This window comes from Aspergillus costaricaensis, assembly GCF_003184835.1.
Source record: "Aspergillus costaricaensis CBS 115574 unplaced genomic scaffold BO79scaffold_14, whole genome shotgun sequence".
Lineage (NCBI taxonomy): Eukaryota > Fungi > Ascomycota > Eurotiomycetes > Eurotiales > Aspergillaceae > Aspergillus > Aspergillus costaricensis.
This window is the reverse complement of record NW_020291814.1, coordinates 817,345-841,967: the sequence shown is the minus strand read 5'-3', so window position 1 is coordinate 841,967 and position 24,623 is coordinate 817,345. Positions and strand designations below refer to the sequence as shown.

Below are 24,623 nucleotides of genomic sequence, written 5' to 3'. Positions count from 1 at the left end.
AGAACCACGCGTCGTTCGGGATGTGCGATCGAGGTGCACTGCTTGGTACTGGCCGGTGCAACGAACACGCTCAGCTGGCTATTGTGTGCTGGACCATTGGGCCCACTGTATTACTCAAAGTTGCTCAACGGCCGGACGATCGTCGGAATCCACTTTAAGTGAAACGATACCGTTGGGCCCGCGCATCCTCTGGCCCGCACCCACTAACGCAAATTAAGCATATCGGCCGGTTCTTGTTGCTTGCTCTCCACCCCCTTAATATCACCGACCCGTGGTCCTTCGACTTCCCCTCTCAGGGTTTCGGCCGTGGCTGACCGTGATTAAGGGATTATCACTGACTAGCTCTGTGTCAGGCTCACTCGACAGCGAAACATTGGAGCTGAACCCAACTATCGCGCGGAGCTAAAAATACCTCGCGGTGTTTCTTGATCTAATGACAAGCCATCTAACTGCTGTCCCGTCATATGATGCAGGATAACATGGGTGGAGACAGAAACGACTAACGAAAACGCCATCATTAGTGCAAATGAAAAGTATGATGCTGCGAGTTCGCCTTTCAAAACCCGGGGCCTGCCAAGATTTTCCAAGCAACTGTGATCTACCTCAATACCCGCCATCATCATCAGGAACCCCTTGTACAAAGATAGGCCGGTCACTTTAGTACCTCAGCCCTATGTACATATGCTCTGAGAGGTGAAAAGGGTCGATCACCTACTGGGGCTAAGCTGGTCGAAACTGGGTCAAGTATGTGTGCTAAAATCAATATTGGAAATGTTTCAATTTGTACGAAGTCCTCCCCAATGTGCGATTCTGATCTGGAGAAATCTCCACACATTCAAGGTTCTCTAAATTACCACTCAGGGCAGGGCTCATTGTCATCTCCAGGCGCGGGTCCAGAGCCAGCCTTAGAGCCCGACTGAGCACCAGACTGGGGGTTCGATTGCGATCCACGGGCAGATCCAGAGGGGAACGGCGCAGAGCCATATCCGGAGGCAGCGCCAGACTTGAACCCAGAGCCAGAGCTGGATTGAGTGGGAGCAGCAGCACCAGATCCAGCGACCGAAGGAGCAATGGACGGCACTGAGCTGGCTTCCTGAGTGGCCGAGAGAGCAGCTGCGCCAGTTGCCTCATCGGTAGAAGCAATACCAGCAGCTGAAGGGGTAGGGGTCGCGTGGGTAGCCACAGACGCAGTGGATGAAGCGACGGCAGTCTGAGAGCCCATGGCAGGAATGCTGATGGTGGCGATGTTCCAGACCTTGCCGCCTTCGCTGGAGGTTAGACCGGTGTATGTGGCGCCCGCGCCGGTTGCGATGGTGTCACCGAAACTGGTGTCCGCCTCACGCAGGGTAATGGTGGTGTTGAGATACAGCTGGTCTGCTACAGTGCCGGTGCAGTCGCTGTCGCATTCGGTACCGGTGCCATAACTAGCAAGGATGGCAAACATGGTTAGTAAACTAACTGGTGCATAGTCCACGTGTCAGTACTGATCGACCTACCCAGTCATGTACGGTCCTGCGGCATAAGAGTAGCTGGACAGAGCAGCACCCGTCAAAGCATTGGTGACATTCTGGGTCCAGGTCTCGCCATCAGAAGCGAGGTTGTACTCGATTCGAACGAGGTCGTTGGCACTAACGGGTGAGCCAGTACCATCCAGCTGTCCAAATGACCCGAAGATACTGGCGCGCACACACCACTGGCCCGTGGTGGCACCACACCAGGAGTTGCTGGGCCAACTTTCGAGCGTCGTCTGGATGAGATCGCCAGTTCCGTTGCTCATTCCTGGCCAGAGGAAGAGCTCGCCATTCTGGGTGGAGGGAGCGACTCCGGGGATGATTGTGGTGACGGCGTTGATGATGTCGGACTTGGTCGGGCCCAACGAGACACTCCCTCCCCAGGAGTCCCGCTTGGCGACCTTGGTGGAACTCTGCAGAGCAGCAGGCAGAACGGCACCGAGAGCGACGGAGGGAAGAATGGCAAGGGTGCTGAGGACGTGCATGGTGAGCGCTTTGCCAAGTTAGTTGGTATTCAAAGAGTGAATGTAGAATCGAATGATGATAATGAATGGAATGCTTGAGGCCACTAGTGCCGTCAGAACAAGAGAACGATAAGATACAGAGAAGAGAATGATAGGCAGGTAGCTTTCCGAATGAGGACAGGGGAGAAAGCTTCCTTTATATGAAGTCCAGGCCATGGTTTCGGTTCTCTCGGAATTGAGGCCTCTAGTCAAATGTCGGTTTCAGGCTAAGGCGAGGGCTGAAACTCCCGCCTGGAGGACATCCGGAACCCGAGCCAATAGGAGGCAAACGCCAGTAATTCTATGCTCTCAACCTTGCCTCGTTAGGGCTGTCATTTCCTGTCATTTCCGATTAGGGGAAAGTTACTGCTTCATCTAGAATGTGGATGGCTTCATAGTACTCAAGGTCCTCGGCCGCTGCACCGCAAAGCTGATCAATGTATGGATTCCCCTTTTCCAACTCGCTAGTAAGAGTGTCCATTCTCTAAAAATATCTAATTGTTTAATACTGCTTCGTAGGGCTTAGTGTCTAATTCCATGGACAGAAACAACAATGTCAACAAAACCCGAAATTTGAATTGTATTTTGTGACTAACTACTAACAGCACTCAATGTTTGATTCGTTCTGGGTTTCCGCCTCTTTTGAGTGCTTATTATTTCCTAATTTTTCTTTGTAATTACGTATACAAATTGACATTTCCAGATAAGCCACTGAAACACAAAACACTTTTGCTCCATCACCAATCCTGTTAGCTGAGCTTAGACGGCAATAGCCAGGCGCTCATAGAAGCCGACTCCCTGGTTCTCGATGCCAGTCGAGAGAAGGTCATCACTAGCCTCAGCACGACCGGAACCAAACCGTTTAAGGTTCCATTTGTCGATTCCGTCAACGCCCTTCAAGTCGTTGGAGTAGGTCCGGAACAAGTCACTGTTGAGGCGCTCGTACTCGGAGTACTCCTTCGGCCAGTCGCCCAGGCGCTCAACTGCAAGCTTCAGCAGGTGCAGGTGCTTCCGCACATACTTGCCTTCCTCGTCTGCACCGACTCCAGGGCTGGAGGCGGGCGAGGAGAGTCCCGAGAGGACGCCTCCCTCCATCTCCGACGCGGACACCGAGGTCGGATCGATGAAGTAGCGCAGCGCATTCTCGTGCACCGCCGCGGCCTTCTTGTAGTAACGGTAGGCCAACTCGCGACGGTCCTTCTGGTTCTGGTATCCCTGGGCCACGCTGGTGTACATCTGGGAAAGCAGGACTGTCATCTCCACCGTGCTGGAATGACGCGGTCCCTGAACCCGGGCGCAGTTGTAGACGATGTCCTCGGCCAAACGGATGGCTGCCGTGTAGTCGCCAATGAGGTAACGAGTAATGACCAGCCAGCGGCCAAGAGCCAAAGTGTACTGGAATTGTTGCTGAGAAACCTCCTGGTCGTTTTCGGCATTCCAGATCTCGTGAGTATCCCGGGAGTTCCAGAGCGAGGTGAGGATCCAGGCCAAGGTGTGGTAGTCATGCTGCTCATCGAGCACGCCAATCAAGCTCTCCAGATTCACAAGATCCAGCTGAGCCATGTCAATGTTGTGGCTCTGGAAGTAATCCAGCGTGTCGCGCATGATGGTGCCTGACACGTTAAGCATTTCCTTGCGCGTGGAGGCTGGAGGTTCCCCCTTAATATCGCGACCGGCAATAACCAAGCCAAGCTTGAACACCAGCTTCAGAGTCGATTCCGAGGAGTAGCCTTGGTGGGACCAGATGTAGCGGAATGCAGTCAAGGCCAGGTCGCATGCTGCCTGATAATTGCCCGATGCCAGCAACTGCGTGGTCCGGTTGTAGGAAGCGATGGCCACCGAGCGTACAAGATCCCGCGACTTGTGGGTACTGAAATACTCCAAGATAGTCTCGGTGAACACTCTAGCCTGATGAATGCTCAGCTTCAGGCTGCTACCCTCGGTGTTGAGGAAGTAGTTGGAGAACTGCTCGATAACACGGTTGGCAGCGGACTGACGGTTCCGAGACACCAAAAATCCGTACAAACGGGGGACGGTGGCTGTCAAAGTCTGCAGGCTAGTGCTCTTTGAGCTGATTTCGGACTGGAAGCGCTCCATGAACAGATACTCCATGGTAAGCGTAGAGTAAATCTCGTTCAGAGTGACAGTGGAATCTTCGCGGACGCGGAGGCTATACTCAACCTGAGCCAAGAAGGCCAGGTTCTCTCGTTGACTGGAGGTGATGTCGAAGCCGAAGAGAGACACGTTGGAAGAGTCCTTCAGGATCATCTGGCGATAGAGCCCCTGACTCAATTCCTTGGCTCGGTGGATCTCACCCGCTTCAATGTAGCTGGACACAATGCTCTTTGCTGCCGCCGTCAACTGGGTGGCAGAGGTCTGTGAAGTCAGGATTTGAGAGGTCGCTTCCTGTAAGATCGAAACAGTCTGATGAGTTTCCCCACGCTTGGTGTACAAGGAAGTGAGCTCCTCCATCTGAGACAGTGCCGCCTCATGGGCCCATCCCTGTGTGGACCGGATGGAAGACAAGTGGCGGGTGCGGACGGACACCCAGTTCCGCACTTCTGACTCGGTCATGGACGAGAATTCCTTCTGGACTTCGACTTTCTCTGATTCGGTCATAGTTTCCAGTGTGGCACGAATGTCATCATAGTCAATTTCCACCTCAGTGGACCTAGTATCAAGTAGTGTCTTGTAAAGCTGAATTGCCTCATATTCATATTGCTTGGATTCCTGGCAGATATGGGCCAGTGTCTTGGTCGCTTGGATTGTAATCGTAGCAGTGGAGCCAAACAGACTGATGCACGACTTACGATACTGGACAGTCACGTCATGAATAGAAGCAGTATCGCTCTGAACCATGCGCAGGCAGTGGATATAGCGTTCATAAATGGTCTGCACAAAGGCTTGGTCCTGGAGCTTCGGGCTGATCTTCGGATTTTGGAGCGTGTTGAACAACACGCGGCAGGGCTTCAGTGCATCACTGTACCGGCCTTGGTTCAAAAGCTCCGTAGCAACCACAAGTAAGGGCTCAAATGCATCTGGGTGGCACGTCTCGGAATCCTTGTTCAAAATAGAAACTATCTGGCGGTAATAGTCAACAGCCACGGGCCGGGGACGGGTGAGCTCCGCCAAAGTCCACAACTCCTTCAGGACGGTAGGGTGACTTCCACCATAACGCTTGGTGTAATCCTGGAGTTTGTCCTGATGAATAGTGATCACCTTCTCTGTTTGAGAGGTACGTTCGTACAGACGCAACAGGCTAGTCGTCACCCTCTCAAGTAATTTATCACCGGCGGGTCGGTCACGCCGAACAGCGCGATAGAGACGCACTCGGATGTCTTCTTCCTTAAGCTGATAGCGTCTGGACCGATAGCAGTTGCTCAGACGCTCTGTTAGCTCGATAGCTCTATCTAGGTTTGTCGATGGAAGGACGACGTCATCCAGAGAAGGGGCAAACAAGGCCGGCCAAACGCTGCGCAGAAGCCGTTTCAAGATCTTGGTCGCATCCTGCCACCGGTGCTGAGACAAGTACAGTCCCAACAACTTGTTAGAAGCCTTGACGGTAACTTCGTCGGTACTGGAAGACTGGTACACAATCTCCTCGAGGCTGGACTCAGTCTGGAACGACTCGAAGCTAGTACTCTGCATGATTTCCCGACTAGTGGACCGGATGTACTGCTCGGCTTCTTGGTAGGTGGAGCTTTGTCGAGTGCTGTTCCGAGAGATGTGCTTGAACACATTGAGAGCTACTCGGGACAGCCCAACCGATTTCATGAGGTGCGCGACTTCAAGGAAGTGAGACACTACTGCCTCTGAGCTTGAAGTAGTTTGCTCATACTCCTCCCAGTAGCCCTCAAGAATGGAGGCTGCCTCGGATTCTCGCGTCTGAGACTTGAGGAATTTGGAATAGGCTATCACTGCTCTCACATTCCTCAGCTCCCATTCGCTAGAACGATTGACCCGGTACTCCTTGCTAGTGTGCTGCCAGAGCTCAACATAGAGGCTTTCTGCCTCCCTCCAATGTCCCGCAGCCACGGCCTTCTCCGCTCGACTGAAAAGGCTTTCGACATCCACAGTCCAAGAGACTAGTTCATCAGTTTCAATGTTCTCCCAAGTGAGGGTTTTGCCTTGGTCGTTAGTGTCTTGACGACCGCGGATGTGAACCAGCAACGATCCGTCGACTTGCCGAGTTGTACTGTGATTCTGTGTGTGATGCTTTTCTGTCGTGGTTTGGAGCCATGTTTCAATTTCCTTGGCTTTGTATTCTTCCTTGATGGAAATGTAGTGTTGGGATAGCTGGGTCAAGGTGGATGTCACTATGGTGCTTGTGGCTCCGTAATGGATCTTGTAACACTCCACAAGCAGTTCCAGCATCTGAACACGCTTAATCATGACGTCCGTCTTAGACTCGACGACCTGGTCTGCAGTGGTTTCCAAGTAGAACTTGGTCATCTGCATTGTGATGAGGTGGCTTTCGGACAGCACATCTTTACTGATCACCGCCGCATCATAAAAAATTTGACTAACCTGGGCAGGCAAGCTATCATGAATACGTCGATAGAATAGGGCCTGGCACAGGATGGCTTGCAGGGTGGTGGGGTGATTGGTAGTCAGGATCTGGCGGTAGAGACGCGTCTGGGTCTCGTGCAGTGACTTAAGCGCTGGGGTTGACTTGCCCTCCCATACAGTCATCTCCAACAATGGCGCTGTGGGAGATGTCGGTATCACTGATCTTAATTCATTTCCAGCTGTGGCAATTTCCTTGTCAGTGGTGCAACCATACGCCAGACTGGCGTGGTTCACCCAGTACCGAAGGGCGAAGTCCAGAAGAGGGTGCTTGTCCAGATAGGTCTGAGCAACCTTCTCATCCAGGGGACTCAAAGACGGGTCATGACTCTCATTCACGGCTTGCTTGGTGTAGAGCAGAAGCCTCTGCGTCAAATCGCTGTTTCGATTCTTGATGGCCGGAAGGAACTTCTCCCTGGCAAAAATGTCCAGGATGGCAGAGCGGATCTGTCCATGTCTGAGGAAAACCATGTTATTCTGGATAAACACCAGCGATGCAACAGGCTTAAGGGTATGCTGGATATCAATCTCTCGCTCGGTATACGTGGCCTTGTTCAATTCAATCGACACCAGAGATGTTAATTCGCTCTTGCTGAGTGGGCGAACCGCAGTTGCGAGCCATGTTAAGATCTTCTTCCCATCATCATTCAACTTCGAATGCAGCGACTGGGAGACCAAATCGGTAACACTGTATCCCGCGTTGGCTATACTTTGGATAGACCTCGTCAGAGAATTTGCGTTTGTTGGATGCTCATCCCGAACACGCTTTGCAGCAAGCTTGGCCCACAGGAAGGAGCCCTGTGATGCCTCTGCGATCCGGGTCACATTGAGCTCTTGGTCATCTTCGGACATATAGTTGAAAGCGTTACTCTGTTGCAGGATTTTACGTGCCACGGCGGCAATATCATCGAAGACCAGCTCTGGAGTGACGTTCACCGTAGTTTGAGATGGGAATTGACTCGGCTTCTGGGAGCCGAAGACAATCAGTTTTACGTTACCGGCGTTCTGAACAGCCTCTTGGAGCTTTCTTAGCAAAGGTGTCTCGCCGCAACTAGCCTCGTCAACACCATCGACGACCAAAACAAGTTCTTTGGCATTCTTGAGACTGGCATTGAGGGAATTGCCCAAGGCGTTCCAGAGAATATTGTCGTACGCATCTTCGTCAACAGTTCTCTGGCTCCGCTCATAAGCATCGGCTAAGATCTGGTACAACCTCACATTGCCGATGCGTTTGCCGAACAGCTGGGACAGGATCGTCTTCGCAATAGCCCGCGGTGTAGTATTCGCAGCTACCCTGCCATCTATATGGTATATTAGACACGCTCAATACCATATGATCTAGGTGTACTCACTAATTGGCGCAAAGATTGGCTTGTAGGTAACACCCCCGACCGGATGCTGTAAATGGTCGTTGATGACCGTTGACAGTATCGATTTACCAGATCCAGGCTTTCCTACGAAGGAAAGGACTTGCTGGTTGCTTTTGAGAAATCTGGTCAAGTACTGAGACACCCAGAGACAGGTTGATTCTTCGCGTTCCTGAGCAAAATGAGCAGTGTTCTCGGTGATATTTGTGAGAGCTGGATCCTCTGGCTCAAGCCAGCTTCTGATAGTCTTTATCTCGGTCACTGCGGTGATTACCGTCAGTAATCCAATCTCACCAATCTATATTGAGGGTTTTCGCATACCTTTATCACCGTTCAGACCCTCGCGGACAAGTTGGTGTCTCCACATCAGGTCAGAGACGGTCTCGCAGCGACTGTGAAAGCTGCTGAGCGACTCGGAAAATTGATGGTAGATGTCAATTTCCACCGTCTGAGAGTTCTGCAAGGCGCGGTTGAAGTGACTCGCAACGCCAGCAACCAGAGTAACAAGGTCAGCCAATGCCAAAATCAGCTGGTCCTTGATATCCTTGGACACATCGAAGAGCTCCGTTCGGTCCAATAAGTTGCCGAGTCCAGTCGAGCAGCGGTAGAAGAACCCGAAGAGGTCCTGAAGGGCGGACGCATTTTGCTCTCCGAGCTAGAAACCGTTATCAACCATCCATTATGTATTTGTGATGATAGAATGTGAAAGGCCTGACACATACCTCCAGTAGATTAGCACAGTACACGTAAGCCAGCTGAGCCGCTGTGTGGCTGTCGCCAGCGAAGTGTCCAATGGCTGAATCGAAGGAATGCAGACGTCCCACGAACAGAACAGCCCAGACCAGGGCCTTGTCGTAGCTGCTTCCCTCGGGGGGTAGCTTCCCCATACGTTCAGCTCGGATCCAGTTCAGCAATGTCTCATAGTCGGCATCGTTGATTTTGGATGCTATCATTGCATCGCTGCTCCGTCGGGTGAGAGTGTTAACCACATCAGCTAGTGCAGTGTTACCACTGCTGCTGACTCTTCTCGACACATGTCTGGAACTTCCAGATTGAAAGCTACTGTTAGAATAACTCTCTTGCTCTAGAATATTTGAGGCCTGACGCCTGCCGAAGATAGAGCTCGCAGACAGGGGTGACCCAAAGGTGTAGTGCACGTTAGGTTGGAAGGAGGTGGCCATTTTGGGGATGCTTTGATTGGATTATTAATGAAACGGGGTCAACAGAAATATTAAGTATTAAATGATAAAAAGGCTAACAACAGTATGAGCTGAACGTCATCTGAAGGTTAGAAAGTCTCTTGAGTGATGAACATTCAGACAAATGTCGGTTTAACCTCGGTTGGTTGTCACACAATAGCAATTAGGCTTGTATTTTTCAACGCGAACTTGAATCATGATTCTCAAACAATCAGAGTACATCGTGCTCATTTTTATATCTTCCATAGCCTCATCTTCACGGGGTCTCCGTATTCCTCTCACCCAATGCAAGACGTCAACATGAGGTAGACCAGAACTCAAAGGTAGCTAGCTACCCCAGCTTGGAGTAGCAAAGATCCGACATGACCAGTTAGATGTACGATGGAAACTAAAGCTCCCCACTCCAGGTCCTGATCTACGATGGGCCGGCTGGGGAAGCTCTTCTCCCGCGGACTCATCCGATCGTATATTGGTTGGCATAGCTGTTGTGTAACGACATGACTGCTGTCAAGCCATGGGTCAATAGCGGCCAAGCCGAAGCTGGGACCGAAATGCAACAATGATTGGTGAGTTGATCAACGAAGGTAAGCTTTCAATTGGGGTTTCTCCTAGTAAACAGGCTTTCAAAAAGTGGAACAATGGCGATCCGACCGATCGCTGTGATGGCCGGAAACGATCAGCAGAGTCGGACTTGTCTACCTGGAATGTTATAAGTAAAGGTGCAACGACAGGCCTTTCGGGGTTCCCGACAGGGAGCAATGTAACAGTGTTGGAATCGGCTGGTATGGTTTTGATATGCTACGCTGCTGCTCCTAATCGAACCAGCCGGTCGACCACCGCTCATTTTTGGCAGTTTTCTCATAACCCCCTCCAAAGTCTAAAGATCATGCAAGCCCTTCGCCTTGCACAAGCCACATAAGCAAGAGAATGAGTAAAACTCTTCTTGGCCCATATTCCATTGTCTTCGATACATCATAGGGCATTATTGTTATTCATCGGACAACGTCACCCCAACAGATCGGAGAATTCCGTCGAATCGGGGCTGCGCGGCAGTCCGACCAAGATTACGGTTCAGTGGGGCATCACCGCATGCGGCGTCCTCTCGTCCCACTGGAACCCTCCATGACAATGAGACTTGACACTTGTGGTTCTTGAACTTAAGCTTCCGTTGTGCGCCATAGTAGCCCTTGCATGACCGGCCTAACTTTGATTTTGCTCGGCGTGAATCCTTGACGCGACATTATTGCACACGGCAGCTGGCTACCAGTGAAGATTTGAGTGGATCGGAACCTTCGTGCCTACTGCCATCTATCTAGTATCTAGCTGTAAGTGACCTGGATGACTTACTCTTCAGTCCGTGGTGGGCTAGAATACCATGTGGGAAAGCTAATCGAAGATTCACGAGGCCGCTGAGCTAGAATCGATCGACCCAGTTACTTGTAATGGTAGCATTGATGATCGGGCACCCCGTCGGAGTAGAGCCGTGGTTTTTCAGTACTAAGCTAGATGCCTACCGATACTCTTGTTCAAACGGTTGATTTCCTGTTTCGCGTACCAGACGTCTAGGATGGCCTCAATCAGTGGCGATTGCCTCGTGAGTAGACGTGGGTCTTTTCGAGTCGCTGATATATATTTAGCCCAGAACCGTGCGATACTCGAAAATCAGCGCATAGTAACTCTTGTCAGAATACTGCTACAACTGAAAACGTACCGGACCACGGTAGTAGAGCTTGTCGAAACTAAAGTGAAAATGCTATATACATAACCTTCTATTATACTTGACGATTGATGCTCTCTCTAGAGACAAATAGTACTCATCCTATCCACTGTGATGATCGCTGACTAATCACGTAAATCCCAGCCTAATCGGGTAAAAGTTTCGGTCGCAATACAGCACGTAATCATAATGTTATTAACGTTCTTTACAATCTACTTTGATTTCCCACCTATTGGCATGCAAAACGAATGCTTTTATTTTCTGTCGGGATATATTAGCAACTGAGATTGTTTTGAACGTCCAGATTATGGCGTAGATGATCAGAATGCTCCAGGAGCTTTGAGTACTACAGCCCAGAAAAGTCTCTTTGACATCAGGATTAAGACGGCAGAAACAATGCGGGATGTTCTGATTAAAGGGATCAAAGTTAATATTGTTCAGCCACCAAATGTATAAATGTCACCAACCTTTGCAATACTACGACTACTAAATTGAAGATTAGAATTGATAGATCTTTTTGGCCTTGATCAAAAAGTTTATGATATCTTCGTCAGTAGTAAACTATAGTTTGGCGCATTCCATCCGTACTCCCTGTGGATGATGCCGGTGGGTTGGCGTCAGAGGGAGAGGCATGTTTACGTAGTGGTAGAAGTTGCGGGGGCCGAATGAAGTTGGAGGTTGACTCCCTATCTGCGGGGTTGCACTTATCCATTCATTTCTTCCAACTTGACTCCACTGTTTTTCCACTTTCGGCAAAAGATACGCTCATCCTCTCACCAGGATAAGACCACCGTGTCGGGCAGCAGGTCGACTCAAAAAACAAGCCCATCCATATTCGTAATCTCATTTCCTTTTGCAGTTCTGCCCGCCGTTGACATCCGCACATCTATCCTGCTACGACAATCGATCAAAATGACCAGAACATGGGTTATTGTGGGTGCATCAAGAGGTATCGGCCTGGAGTTTGTTCGGCAGCTAGCAAGCTCTGGAGAACGGGTTATCGCCGCAGTACGCAGCCTATCAAGTGCTGAACAGCTCTTCGAATTGCTTTCCCAGTATACTCGGAATGGTGCTCCACTAATCACCGTAGAGGAATGCGACGTTACCAAGCCTGATAGTATCGATGTGAGTTGAAAGTTAAGACATATCCACTGGTGATAAGGGCGGAAGATGACACATGGAACTAGGACTTTTCTCACAATGTCCAAAAGGCCGTGCGAGATGGTGGGCTACGATTAACGAATGTCATTTTGAATGCTGGTATCAACCAGTATCCGAATCGTGCTACAGAGATGTACGCCTATCGCCCATGAGACACGTATATAACCTTTACTCACATAGGCTGTTATATACTAGCTCTTTCCAGTCCTTTACTCACCACTTGCAAACCAACACAATTGGCCCGATAATTGTCGCCCAAAGGATGCTTTCCATCGACCCGACCACACCGTTAGAGAAAATTATATTCATTTCCTCTGACTCCGGTTCAGCGAGCCAATTCCGAAGCCACGAAGACGGATTTGCCGTATATGCGGCGACTAAAGCAGCCCTCAATCAATCATTGAGGCATATGGCGGCGGAAATTTCGCGAAAGGGTGTCCGGACGTGCGTGTTGGCGCTGCATCCGGGCGAGGTGGAAACGTGAGTACCCTTGTTATCGGCTATTGATTCTCACCTGCCCTGGTTGTTGGTTGTGTTTGCCTGAAGTGATATCTGTTGCGCTAATTTGTTGCGGCAGTGATATGGCGAATATGCAGTTGGAATGGATAGTGGAAGGTGTGATCCAGCCGAGAGAGAGCGTGGAGGGGATGCTGAGGGTTATTAAGGAGAAAGGTGAAGGGGACAATGGGTCGTTTTGGTGTTGGGATGGGAGGGTGAGTATCAACGCAACCATTCGTCTAGAGCAGAGCCTTCTAACAGTGAACAGAGTCATCCATGGTGATAGCCTAAAGAGGGGATGTGACTTGCGTTGGCGATTTCATCAAAAGAGTTTTGCCGTAGCATTACCAGGAAGTTTAGATATATGTCCCTGCAGTTAGAGTAATTTTAGGTGCCAGGCTGGTTAACATTTTCGTCTGCATAGAGAGGGTAGGAAGTTCTGATACGTGTCGTAGTTGGTGTCTCCTGGTTCTATGTGCTCTGAACTTAATAGCCAATATAAGATTGCTTCCAACGACGTAGCAGTAGGCAACGGTAAGAAGGTAAAGAATCTGATCAATAATGAACTGGTAAGCATCCACAACTCTTCCTTCATGAAACAGATGCCCTGTTACATTGGCTTTGCTTGGTAGAATAGAGTTCTTAGTGCCAAACTCATATTCAGCTACACATGGGTAGCTTATTAGTAAGGGGTTATGCATGATACGGAACAGATGATAGGAGAATGGTACTATGTGACGGAGAAAGAAGCTTGTCGAAATATACTACGACTTTAACAGCAGATGTAGGTCTAAAGGAGCATTAGGTCCGGGTATGTGTGCCCTTCAACATGTATGATGCATCTTGTGCACTCCCAACACGAAAACTCAGCAACAACCGGGAATGAGGCGGGTTACAGGTTGGCAGATCTTTACTTTTATGCATTCATTTACTCCCACGTTAAGGGTCCAAACCTGCAAGGTATTCGTGTTCCCGGTGATTCCTTAAGGTGGCTCTCCGAAATCTGATGGTCCAAGGCTCACCGACTCAGCCCTGTTGGCTTCTAATCTACCCAACCCACTCGCGCACACATACATATACGCATTACGATTCATGCCTACAATGACGGAAACAGGCATCAAGAAATCCGCCACCGAGTATCGGAGCTTGGACCCCGTCCCCCGGGCAACAAGCGGCGAGTCGGCGGTCTGGCATGCAACGCCTGCCGCTTGCGCAAGTCTAGGTATGCTAACTCACTACAGAGTAGCTTGGCGTTCGTGGCAGATGCAAGGGATAGCGCCCTTCCCGCTCATCTTGCACGTCACTTGGATTGGTTTGCCTCTACTGTACAAGCACAGTTGGATTGGTCACGAACATCATTGTAAGCAAGGGTTACTGGTCTGATCTGGAACAGCGCATCTCGCCTGTTGAGCACAAGCTACAACAGCTCAATGATGTGCTCAGGGGACACCTCTAGCCATGCTCAACCAATCACCCATGCCATCCCACGAGCGGAATTTCTACGCGGAGAGCAGCATCGCCTGCTAGCGGTCTGGCTGCTGGCAGGCTATAGTTAGATAAAGAGAATGGAAATAGGATTTTTATTCTTACGGTATTAGTCGAGGAATAAGAAAACAAATAGGAAATCAAATTCAAGATTTCAAAGCTGTAAGTAAGGGACTTAAATTTTTTGCCTTTTATAATGCCAGATGATGCTTTAGCAGGCAACAAATTGGTCAGTGGCACGATGACAGATTTACTACTAGGAATGCTGGCTTACTTTTATTTCCCCAGATCACCTTGTCCGCGTTCCACGGATCTATAAGTATCACCTGTACCCTGGATAAGAGTAGTCCGAAGCCTTTCACTTGAATCACCACTCCCATTGCCCACGGAACTTTGTTCCCGTTCCATCAAGATCTTAGAGCAGCTCTGAATATTCCTCCCGGAACCGTATACGATTTATATTTATCATCTCTGACTGGGCCGTCTATCTCGACATGTTGTCCAACTCTGTGCCCACCGTTCTTACCCAGATCCCGCTCGGAGAGGGAGCCCGTACTCAGTACAGCGATGTCGAGTTGCGTGACTACTTTGAGTGCATAAAGATCCCACAGAAGTACCTGGACTCACCTGTGCTGAAGGACGCCAGCAAGGCAGGAACCAAAGAGCATGGGCTACCGTTGCTGCGGGCCCTGACACGCTACCACATCTGCAACGTGCCTTTGGAAAATCTCGTACTGCATTATTCCACAGATAACACCGTCACACTCGACCCGTCGGAGCTCTACACCAAGATCGTCCGCCGCCGGCGTGGCGGGCGATGTATGGAAAACAACACCTTTTTTGCCACCGTGCTTCGCTCCATCGGCTATGAGGTACGCAACTGCGGAGGTCGCGTGGCGCGAGCAATGAGTCCTTACCCAGAAGTCCGGCGCAATCAGGGCAACACTTATGGGGGTTGGGGCCACATGCTCAATCTTGTTCGACTGGATGACGAGTGGTATGTTGTCGATGTTGGCATGCCCAAAGGTCCCAACCTTCCATATCCGCTGCGAGACGGATTCCAGACGACCAGCATCGCCCCACGTTTAATTCGCGTGCAGTTACGCCCTATACCCGAGTCGTACGCGAGGCAAACTGCCAGTAGCACTGAGCCACCAAGGATATGGTGCTTCGATGTCTGCTACAACCCAGCGGATGACGCCAAGAAAGAGTGGTTGCCAGTCTATTGCTTCACGGAGACAGAGTTCTTGCCTCAGGACTACGAAGTCATGTCCTGGTTCACATCAACAAACTCGGAATCCTGGTTCACCAGATACGTCACCTGCACGAAAATGCTCATGGACGAGGATAAGGGGGTGATAGTGGGAAATGTCACCTTGTTCCAAGACACGGTGAGAGAAACAATAGGCGCCAATACTAAGGTTATCAAGGAATGCAAGACAGAAGATGAGCGCTTACAAGCGCTGGCTGAAATCTTTGACGTGCATTTGACAAATGAGGAGAAGAAGGGGATTCCAAACGATCGGAAATTAGCATGAAGTCTAGGATGAGCGTACCTAGGCGATTCTACTTGTTTCGCTCTCTAGGAAAGGCAAAAGGAAATATTTTGTCTTGTTAGATGTCTCGGGTGAAACTGCTTCTTCCCGGGAGCCCTAATACCTATGCATACGCGGTAAGCGCATAGTATCCACTTGCGCAACATTATATATAAATCTTCGTTCCTCTGTTTAATTACTAAGATCCTGATGGACGAGTCCAGAGCTGTCGCTGGCAGGCCTTCCGCCATAGCTGCTTAGTCCTAGCTAGTGTACGTGTCAAGTCTGCTTTCCCTACTTATCGAGAGTGGAATAGTTAGGAGGTAGGCTTCGTGTTCATATCTATCATTTGGATTATAATACTTTGCACTACATCATATCATCTGAAGAAAATACAGGTACATACGACCACAGGGTGTGGAAAACAGGGCTTCCCGTCCGCTCAGCCGTACTTAAGCCACACGCCGGGAGGTTAGTAGTTGGGTGGGTGACCACCAGCGAATCCCTTCTGTTGTATGTTTTTCTACTTTCTTAATATTTTTTTTTTTTTCAAAAATATCTCTGCTGGTCAGATTGCTTCGTTTCCATGCTTTCCTTCTTGCCCAGAAATTCCACAGGTCGCACATCTGAAGGAGGCCCGCCTGCTTTATTTTCCCCCTGGCCCTCCATTCTTGCACTCTTCGACTGAATGAACGTCAACATCACACCTACTTCCTGCTGGCATTTCACTAGTGATGATAGGCCCTGCCAAGCATGTCGTGGTGATGATGATGCTTGCACGCTAGCGTTATATTAACATCCAGTCCTCTCGCTGCCTTTGGGTCTGTCCCGCCAAAGTCCTCCACGTCGTGTAACCCACCGGCCGGCGAAATCCGATGCCCATCGTGATGACACAACCTGTAGCATTCCATGGGCCTGAGGCCTACCGCCCCGATTTCTCGACATGCCATTTCGTGGCATCATGTCGTAATAGTCATTGTCGGCATCTCCGAGTCGTTCCTACGATGCTGTTCAGTCACTCGAAATCATTGTTATCATGTCGATATGATCTACCAGAGCCCTCCACCCTGTTACGGACGCATACATGACACTCGCTACATACTAGAGGCCTTTCATTGGAGAATACCCATTTCATACTAGCAGGAGCTCTGCAACCCATCACTTATATTCGAGGCGCAAGACATAATCGAAGCAGGAACACCAATGGATCGGGCCTATGTCTGTCACGGATTGCGTGTGCTATTGTTGCAAAAAGACTGGTACTGTAATAGTAGACTATATTTTCGAGGCCGGATTCTGCATCTTACTGAACGTATAAAAGAGAGTCTTTCGGAAAGCGTCTAATCATAGTATGCGTTTTAAATACAAGCGCAAAGACTTACCATATTGTTGTTCCGTAAATAATGCTAATAGGAGCAGCCCTAGTGTTCAAAGAAACGGAATGTTGTCTGCCTAACAGAATTCAAAGCGTATCTAAGTCAAAACTTTGGTTCAGTTATCCGGGAATACTGGACTCGGCTAGCCAGTCAGGCTAAGATTCACTTATTGGATACAATAATCGATTTTCGTAGCCCCTTTATCAGACCATCAACTGATTTCATTAGCCTCGTCGGCTTGGATTCCATGAAGCTATACAAGTAGGTAAAACTGAAACATCTTTCAAGAAAACGCAACATTTCCCCAGAACAAACCAGGCAGCATGGATGGGAAAGCAAAGAGACGAAGTATGAAAATCTGAAATAAATGCCTAAGGTGCCCAATCTCGACAGTTAGACCCTTCAAACTGGGTCACAGCCGAGTGCCCCCCGACCCCCGAGTCGAGGTTAGAGTACGCGTGGCCTGCGTGGGGTAAAGTCCCGGATGTTTACGGAGTTATGATGGAGTTAAGAAGAAGTAGTCAGTGCTGATCTTGATGGTGAACGTCAGCGGCAGGAAGATACATTCTGACCCATATTGTCGCCCATCTTGTATGGTCCAACCGATTGAAACGACTACCTTTTCATCACTATATTAGTCTTAATTCTTTATACATACACGAGGAGGGAATGCCGATTTCTATGTAGCTGGAACCACCTTACGCTGATAATTACAATGATTGGGATACTTGAAGCGAGAATGAAGAAGCGAGGAAATAAATGTAAGGGAAGACACTGTCGGGACTTTACCTTTTACTGAACAAATTTTGATTAGATCTGGAACAAGTAAGAGTTGAGTGAGCGATCCTTGGTATGAAGAAAAAGGAAAGAACAAGACGTAAAAACATTATTCTCCTGAACATAATCCGACGTTCTCTGGATAAGGGGTCGAGTTTCCCCTTTGGGCACCTCAACAAGAACCCACTGTCAATCCTCCCAAGTCCTGTCAATCTCAAGCATTCCACTTGGGTGCCGAGAACTCCCTGAGAAACCGAGATCGGAGGATGATATGATTGATATGATGCCTGATTGATATGATCGTTGACATCGACCCATCGGCTTGGTGTTTGCCGATAAGTTTGCCGTAGCAGAGGCTACGCTGCCGCCGATCGTCAGATCAAATGCAGGAACCATGTACGGGTTGAGTCAGTCACCCTAACAATTGGCTTTGACCTTGAGGTGGATTCTACGCGTATTATCTAAGCGGGCGAAAAATCCCCGATGGACCGGGACTACCCAGTTTCCAGTGCTTGTCTGGGGAAAGCGCGTCGATTTCGTACCGCATTTGCACAGGGTCCAGTGGGGAATCTAGGGTTACGATCACGACTCGGCCTCGAATGAGAAATGACGAATTCGGCTCCAGCCGCTGCGTGCTGATTACAAACACAGGACTAATGACCCTGAAAAGATCCACCAAGGATTTAACTCTCAGGCAACTACATTTGTCTATGACCAAAACCCAGTTTCATGCATACATATGTTCAAATTGCACACGACAAACATATTTTTCACAGGAGAATTGGAGGGAGACTAAATGAAGACTGACCTAGAATCCCTTCTCCATGCTATATCCTCGATTGGTAAGCAAAGTTTAGAACTGGGTAGTTCATGCCAGAAAGTTGAGTAAGGAATCGCCGATGGGCTCAATGATCCGCGGCTATTGACCGGCTTGCATGTCTTGGCGCTACAAAGAGAAAACCATTTGCATCGTTGATTGACCAAAATTGGTTCAGATCGGCGTCGTCTTCGACCAGCTAGACTATATGGCGGGGACTGACCAAATTGTCTAAGCCACTTCCTTGCCAAGCGAGTGTCTTCGACTTTCTTTTTTCTGCAAACGCGTCTGGCTAGTTAATAATTACTAGACTGACTGATTGCTCGGTTCCGTACCACCAGGGGTCGGGAAGCCGAAAAGTGCGCTATTGCACCCAATCTGTAAATAAGCTGTACGATGCAGAACAGACCCATCTTTAGCCTTGGTTGCTCCAATCATGACATGGAAACTATCGGAAAATATAATCTGAGTTCAATGGATCTGTTTCGTCGCTAGAATATCGGAGTAAATGGGCCCAACCCCTAGACATCGGGTTAGACGGAGGAATTCTTCTTGTTGGGTACAACATTGACCTGATCCCCTTGGCCGCTGAACATCATCTTCTTCTGTCAAATCCTGTTGGCTGACTTTAATCCAAAATGAAGTTTTTAGCTTCGCCTGCAGTGACGGTTGCTGCTGCACTTCTGTTGATCAACGGTGCAGAAGGAACTCAATCTGAACGAAGCCGGGCTGTCGCCCATTTTTCTAAACGTCATCCAACATATCGTGCTGCCACCAGAGCTCAGTCTAGCAACACTTCTGACTACCGCTTCTTCAATAATAGGACCAAACGTATGCGTTAAACTCGCCCTGAACTTTACTCGTGACTGACATATGTTGACCCGTGGATAGCCCACTTGGTGGAAAGCTTACCTGATGTGCACTTCGATCTGGGCGAGATGTACTCAGGGTCGATCCCTATCGATGAGAGCAACAATGGTTCTCGATCTTTGTTTTATATCTTTCAACCTAAGATAGGCGAACCATCGGACGATCTTACCGTTTACCTCAATGGAGGGCCAGGTTGTTCCTCCGAACAAGGCTTCTTCCAGGAAAACGGGAGGTTCACTTGGCAGCCTGGTACCTATGCACCCGTCATTAACGAATATTCTTGGGTCAACTTGACGAACATGCTATGGTACGCTACTGCCTAACGATGTCAATTGGACGCATTCAGCCTGTACTTTGTGTGACTAACCTGAGTGATTTAGGGTTGACCAACCAGTCGGAACCGGATTTTCTGTAGGCAATATTACGGCCACCAACGAAGACGAGGTTGCCGCCGACTTTCTCAACTTCTTTAGGAAGTTTCAAGACCTATACGGAATAAAGAACTTTCGCATCTTCATAACCGGTGAGAGCTACGCCGGTCGATATGTTCCCTACATCTCGTCGGCAATGCTAGATAAGAACGACACCACCCGTTTCGACCTAAGCGGTACGAGCCCCTCCTACTTATAGTCATTAGCACCATAAGCTTAGCCGACCGATCCTGACTCTTCAACGCCCCTCTAGGAGCCCTCCTCTACGATGCCTGCATCGGTCAATGGGACTACATCCAAGCTGAGCTCCCTGCCTATCCCTTCGTCAAGCAGCACGCTTCACTCTTCAACTTCAATCAGTCCTACATGAACGAACTCGAAACCACCTACGAAGAATGCGGCTACAAGGCCTACTTCGATGAGTACTTTGCCTTCCCACCAAGCGGCATCCAACCTCCCAAATACATGAACTATTCCGAGTGCGACATCTATAACATGATCTACTACGAAGCCTACAACCCAAACCCATGCTTCAACCCATACCGTGTCATTGATGAATGTCCACTTCTCTGGGACGTGCTGGGCTGGCCGACGGACCTAGCCTACGAACCTGCACCTTCTACATACTTCAACCGCGCGGATGTGAAGAAGGCCCTGCACGCCCCACTGGACGTGGAATGGGAGCTCTGCAGCACTGACCTCGTCTTTGCCGGCGGTGATTCCGACCCCGGTCCGGAGCAGCAAGGGGACGACTCACCTAACCCCACCGAGGGAGTTCTCCCGCGCGTTATTGAGGCGACCAACCGTGTGCTCATTGCAAATGGCGACTGGGACTATCTGATCATTACGAACGGCACTCTCCTCGCCATCCAGAACATGACCTGGAACGGCCAGCTGGGTTTCCAGTCTGCACCTGCCACACCGATCGATATTAAGATGCCGGATCTCCAGTGGAACGAGATATTTGAGGCCCAGGAGGGATACGGAGGGTTGGACGGGCCGCAGGGAATTATGGGCGTACAACACTATGAGCGCGGGTTGATGTGGGCGGAGACTTACCAGTCAGGGCATAAGCAGCCCCAGGATCAGGGCCGTGTGTCGTATCGCCATTTGCAGTGGTTGCTGGGTCAAGTTGAGACTCTTTAGTTTCCCACTTCGGAATAATGAGTTCAGATTAAATGATAGTGTCTGAACTTCCCCGGACATGGGTCTCCTTTATATCATGTTACAATTATTTTCCAAACTTGGATGGGCCATGGCGCCTGGCATATCTTTCCAGTGTCCTCCCCCTACCCACCGCCTACCTTCAGCAGATATAAGGTGCGCCTTTTAGTAACTTGAAAATTATGGAACGGCGCTAGAAGCTAGAGAAATGCGTTGGGTATCTGCATCTAATTACTGGCATTAGGTGGTGCTGTTCCGAGTGCGGTAGAGATACTGCCGCAGTCGTTTTGCCGAGGCCGACCAGCATCTCCGCAACTTGAGTCATCGCAAGGAATCATCTAAATAGTACCTAGTTAATCACTATCAACCAATCCACACAACGCGAAAATGGCTTCTCCTGATGCATCTATCGTTCCCTTTGGGGCTGCGATGCGTGAGCGATTTCTCTTCGACCCTAAGTTCCTAAATCTGAACCACGGTAAGAAAGCCCACTATAGAGCTTACCGAGCGTTGTAGTATCAAACATTAACACAATCACGCCGATAAACTCCAGGCTCATTTGGAACGTATCCTGCCGCAGTTCGCACCGCCTTGCGCCATTTCCAGGATCAAGTTGAGGCGCGTCCAGATCCATTCATCCGCTACACCACCCCTAAAGAACTAGATGTCTCTCGGGAGGCGGTCGCCAAGCTGTTGAATGTTCCCCGGAGCGAGTGTGTCTTCGTCAAGAATGCCACTACAGGTGTGAACACCGTCCTCCACAACCTGCCTTTCAAGTCAGATGATGTCATTATCTACTTTGAAACCATCTACGGCGCTCTCGAAAAGGGTATGGTATCGTTTATTGAATCTAGGGCCGCTCAGATTCGTAAAGTCCGATATGAAATGCCGATCAGTCACGAGGACCTGGTGGAGCGCTTTCTCCAGGTTGTTCGGGAAGCGCGGAGCGCGGGATTGAATGTGAAGCTTGCTCTATTTGATGTGGTGACTAGCCTGCCAGCTGTGCGGTTCCCTTTTGAAAGGCTCACCGAGGTTTGTCGAGAAGAGGGCATTTTGAGTCTGATTGATGGTGCACACGGTATTGGACAGCTGCCGTTGGATCTTGGGAAACTGCAGCCGGACTTCTTCGCGAGTAATTGTCATAAGTAAGTATCTGCTCAATTTCATTTCCAATACTTCTTTTGACTGGGCTTATCTGTGAACTCTCGATAGATGGCTATTCGTCCCCCGGAGTTGCTGCGTGCTTTATGTCCCAAAACGCAACCAACATCTGATTCGAACCACCATTCCCACCTCCTGGGGCTTCATCCCGTCCGAAGACTCTCCTGCGACGGCCCCTTCCGTCATGATGAGTGACGATGCTTCAAAGAGTGCATTTGAGAGTCTTTTCGAATTCGTCGCTACCAATGATGATACGCCCTACTTCTGTGTTCCTGCTGCGTTGGAATTCCGCAAGACGATCTGTGGTGGCGAAGCCCGTATTTACGAATACCTGGAAAGATTGGCAAATGAGGCTGCCGATGTCGTTGCTGCGACGCTGGGAACAGATGTTATGGAGGAAAGGGTTCTACAGCCGGGGAAGCAGAACAACCTCAGGCGATGCGCTATGACAACTATCCGCTTACCGTTCACTTTCAGGGAGGATTTGGCAGCTTCTGACTCTTCTGCTACGCTTTTGAAAGCTGATGAGGCTGTCGCAGCAGTCAGGTGGTTCCAAACCACACTAGTGGAGGAGTATGGGACGTTTGTTCCCCTAGTTGAGCACGGGGGCTGGTTGTGGGTGAGACTTTCTGCCCAGGTTTATCTCGAGCGGAAGGACTTTGAGTGGTTGGCTGAAGTCCTCAAAGTGCTGTGCCAGCGGTACAGAACAAAAAGGTGTTAGCGAATACATACAAATGAGGCGTGGGAGAAGGTAGGCCATTGGGCTTTGGGTAGCCGCTTTACATAGATCCGGAAGCGTGTGTATTTCCAGCCCTGTTCCAAACTGTGGAAATGCAGTGCACCATACGAGGGATTAAACTCATATATACAGATCTACGTATGTATTTCATGTAAGCTATCGAAAACATGGGTGCAACTGCCTTTCTGCTTAGAGTCTTAACGAAGTCCAGCCATGCCAATCAAATTCCCATATTTGAGCGTATCAATCGTTGCATTGTACTGCTCCGACGAAGGCGAGGTGGTGAGAATCATCGCCGAAACTCCATCATCGCCGCCCGTGACAAAGTGTTCGCGCAGAACCATCGTCAGCGGCGATGACCGGAAAGGAATCCGGGCCTGCTTCCGGGCCATAGCCCGAATGACATCTTTCAAGGCAAGAAGATCAGTGTTGATCTGTCTGCTCTCCTGCTGCTCCTGAGGCGTCTGTTTTGTCCGCATGGTGGACACGGAACCCTTGTCATGACAGTACTCTGAGCCGGGGCCAGATCCACAAACACCATCTTTCCACCTAGACAGGCATGGGGACATGACTTTTTCACCTCTAAAACATGCTCTTCCGCCTTCTGGACCCGCAATTCGTATTCGGCCTTCTTTGCCTCGGCCTCATCTATCGCAGTCTGGTTCAGTTGATAATCCGGATTCGGAACATACTTGCCATCCGGTGTCTGGATGATGGCCTTCATATTCTCCTCGATGTAGATATCAGTTGCGCGTTTCCCGACCGGTACCAGCTCGGATTGGCGCTCAACGATGGCATCCCGTGCATCCAATAGTTCTCTCGTGACAATCTCAACTTCAAACACAGCGTGGGTACGCGAGCTCTGATCATGAATCGTCGATGTGCCCGTCGCCCTGCTCTGGATGCCTGCCAGCAACTGGGCATGGAACTCCTCAAAAGTGAAGCATGGCTTGGTCACGATGAGGCCGCACGCGGACTTTCCCGTCGGCGAGGGTTTCCGTCTCCCCGCGAACGTGGGTTTTCCCGTCAGCGCCTTCGCGGAAATGGCACTTGCATCGGTCGTTGAGCAAGTCAAAGGCAATGTTTTTCCGTAGCTCGTTTCAAGCCCCGATCGAAGTAGTCTAGCTGGTATCCAGCCAGATTACTAATCAATCTGCCTCTAAACTGGCCGGCCATACAGGGCTTTGATTGGCTCTCCAAGACGGCGGGTCAGCACCAGTCTGTTGTGCTCCTGACAACGGGTTACAGCTCATCCTCTCTTCTTTCTCAACCATAAATCGACGCTCATACCTCGAGCTGGCAATAGTTATCTACGACAATAATTGCTTACGCGTTTTGATATAGAAAAACATATTTAGGGTTCATGCACTTGTCCCTCCAGTCACTGAGTCACTGGCGTACATCTAATATTACGGATATAGCGTACTGTGATGGATGGCGGACTTCTCGAAAGGAAAATGGTATGGACGACGAGACCTGGGGTAAGATAAAGGGAAAGCGACTGCTTTTTGTTGCGGTGGGGTAGGGTAGGGTGTGAGGTAGCCGTGGGGGCGCAGCTCAGCCGCACTGACAAGGCTTTACATTGGCAATTTTCTAATTTAAATCACTTGATTTGCAACTGTGCTCACTGTAAAATCCCCCTCCTGCTATTTAGGCAGGTGGTCTAATACGACGAGGTGTTTACCAATTCGACCCGAGCTACATGACACGTTCATGAATGGCAGATGAGAAACAGTCTTGATACGC

At 49.8% G+C, this 24,623-nt stretch overlaps 6 protein-coding genes across 6 annotated transcripts; 4 read left to right on the top strand and 2 right to left on the bottom strand.

The window, feature by feature from the left end:
* Window positions 1-850: 850 nt before the first annotated feature.
* BO79DRAFT_264892 (uncharacterized protein) lies at window positions 851-1,996 on the bottom strand (the record flags this gene model as incomplete). The annotated part of the gene is made up of 2 exons (XM_025686839.1): window positions 851-1,424; window positions 1,497-1,996. The coding sequence occupies 2 exons, from the start codon at window positions 1,994-1,996 to the stop codon at window positions 851-853; spliced, it is 1,074 nt and encodes a 357-aa protein (XP_025540206.1).
* Window positions 1,997-2,773: 777 nt separating this feature from the next.
* On the bottom strand, window positions 2,774-9,128 carry BO79DRAFT_228174 (NACHT domain protein; the record flags this gene model as incomplete). The annotated part of the gene is made up of 5 exons (XM_025683948.1): window positions 2,774-5,899; window positions 5,975-7,881; window positions 7,933-8,208; window positions 8,269-8,602; window positions 8,670-9,128. 5 exons carry the CDS (start codon window positions 9,126-9,128, stop codon window positions 2,774-2,776), a joined length of 6,102 nt encoding a protein of 2,033 aa, XP_025540205.1.
* Window positions 9,129-11,775: 2,647 nt separating this feature from the next.
* BO79DRAFT_254761 (short-chain dehydrogenase) lies at window positions 11,776-12,805 on the top strand (the record flags this gene model as incomplete). The annotated part of the gene is made up of 5 exons (XM_025686095.1): window positions 11,776-11,988; window positions 12,051-12,157; window positions 12,220-12,504; window positions 12,602-12,737; window positions 12,791-12,805. 5 exons carry the CDS (start codon window positions 11,776-11,778, stop codon window positions 12,803-12,805), a joined length of 756 nt encoding a protein of 251 aa, XP_025540204.1.
* Window positions 12,806-14,501: 1,696 nt separating this feature from the next.
* Window positions 14,502-15,545, top strand: BO79DRAFT_217435 (arylamine N-acetyltransferase family protein; the record flags this gene model as incomplete). The annotated part of the gene is made up of 1 exon (XM_025683365.1): window positions 14,502-15,545. One exon carries the CDS (start codon window positions 14,502-14,504, stop codon window positions 15,543-15,545), a length of 1,044 nt encoding a protein of 347 aa, XP_025540203.1.
* Window positions 15,546-19,150: 3,605 nt separating this feature from the next.
* Window positions 19,151-20,965, top strand: BO79DRAFT_264883 (alpha/beta-hydrolase; the record flags this gene model as incomplete). Its single annotated transcript, XM_025686838.1, has 4 exons — window positions 19,151-19,343; window positions 19,404-19,689; window positions 19,763-19,989; window positions 20,067-20,965. 4 exons carry the CDS (start codon window positions 19,151-19,153, stop codon window positions 20,957-20,959), a joined length of 1,599 nt encoding a protein of 532 aa, XP_025540202.1. The 3' UTR covers window positions 20,960-20,965.
* A 382-nt stretch (window positions 20,966-21,347) lies between these two features.
* Window positions 21,348-22,988, top strand: BO79DRAFT_208917 (putative aminotransferase family protein (LolT)). Its single transcript, XM_025682491.1, has 3 exons — window positions 21,348-21,455; window positions 21,531-22,122; window positions 22,190-22,988. The coding sequence occupies exons 1-3, from the start codon at window positions 21,365-21,367 to the stop codon at window positions 22,857-22,859; spliced, it is 1,353 nt and encodes a 450-aa protein (XP_025540201.1). The 5' UTR covers window positions 21,348-21,364; the 3' UTR covers window positions 22,860-22,988.
* The last annotated feature ends 1,635 nt before the right edge of the window (window positions 22,989-24,623 follow it).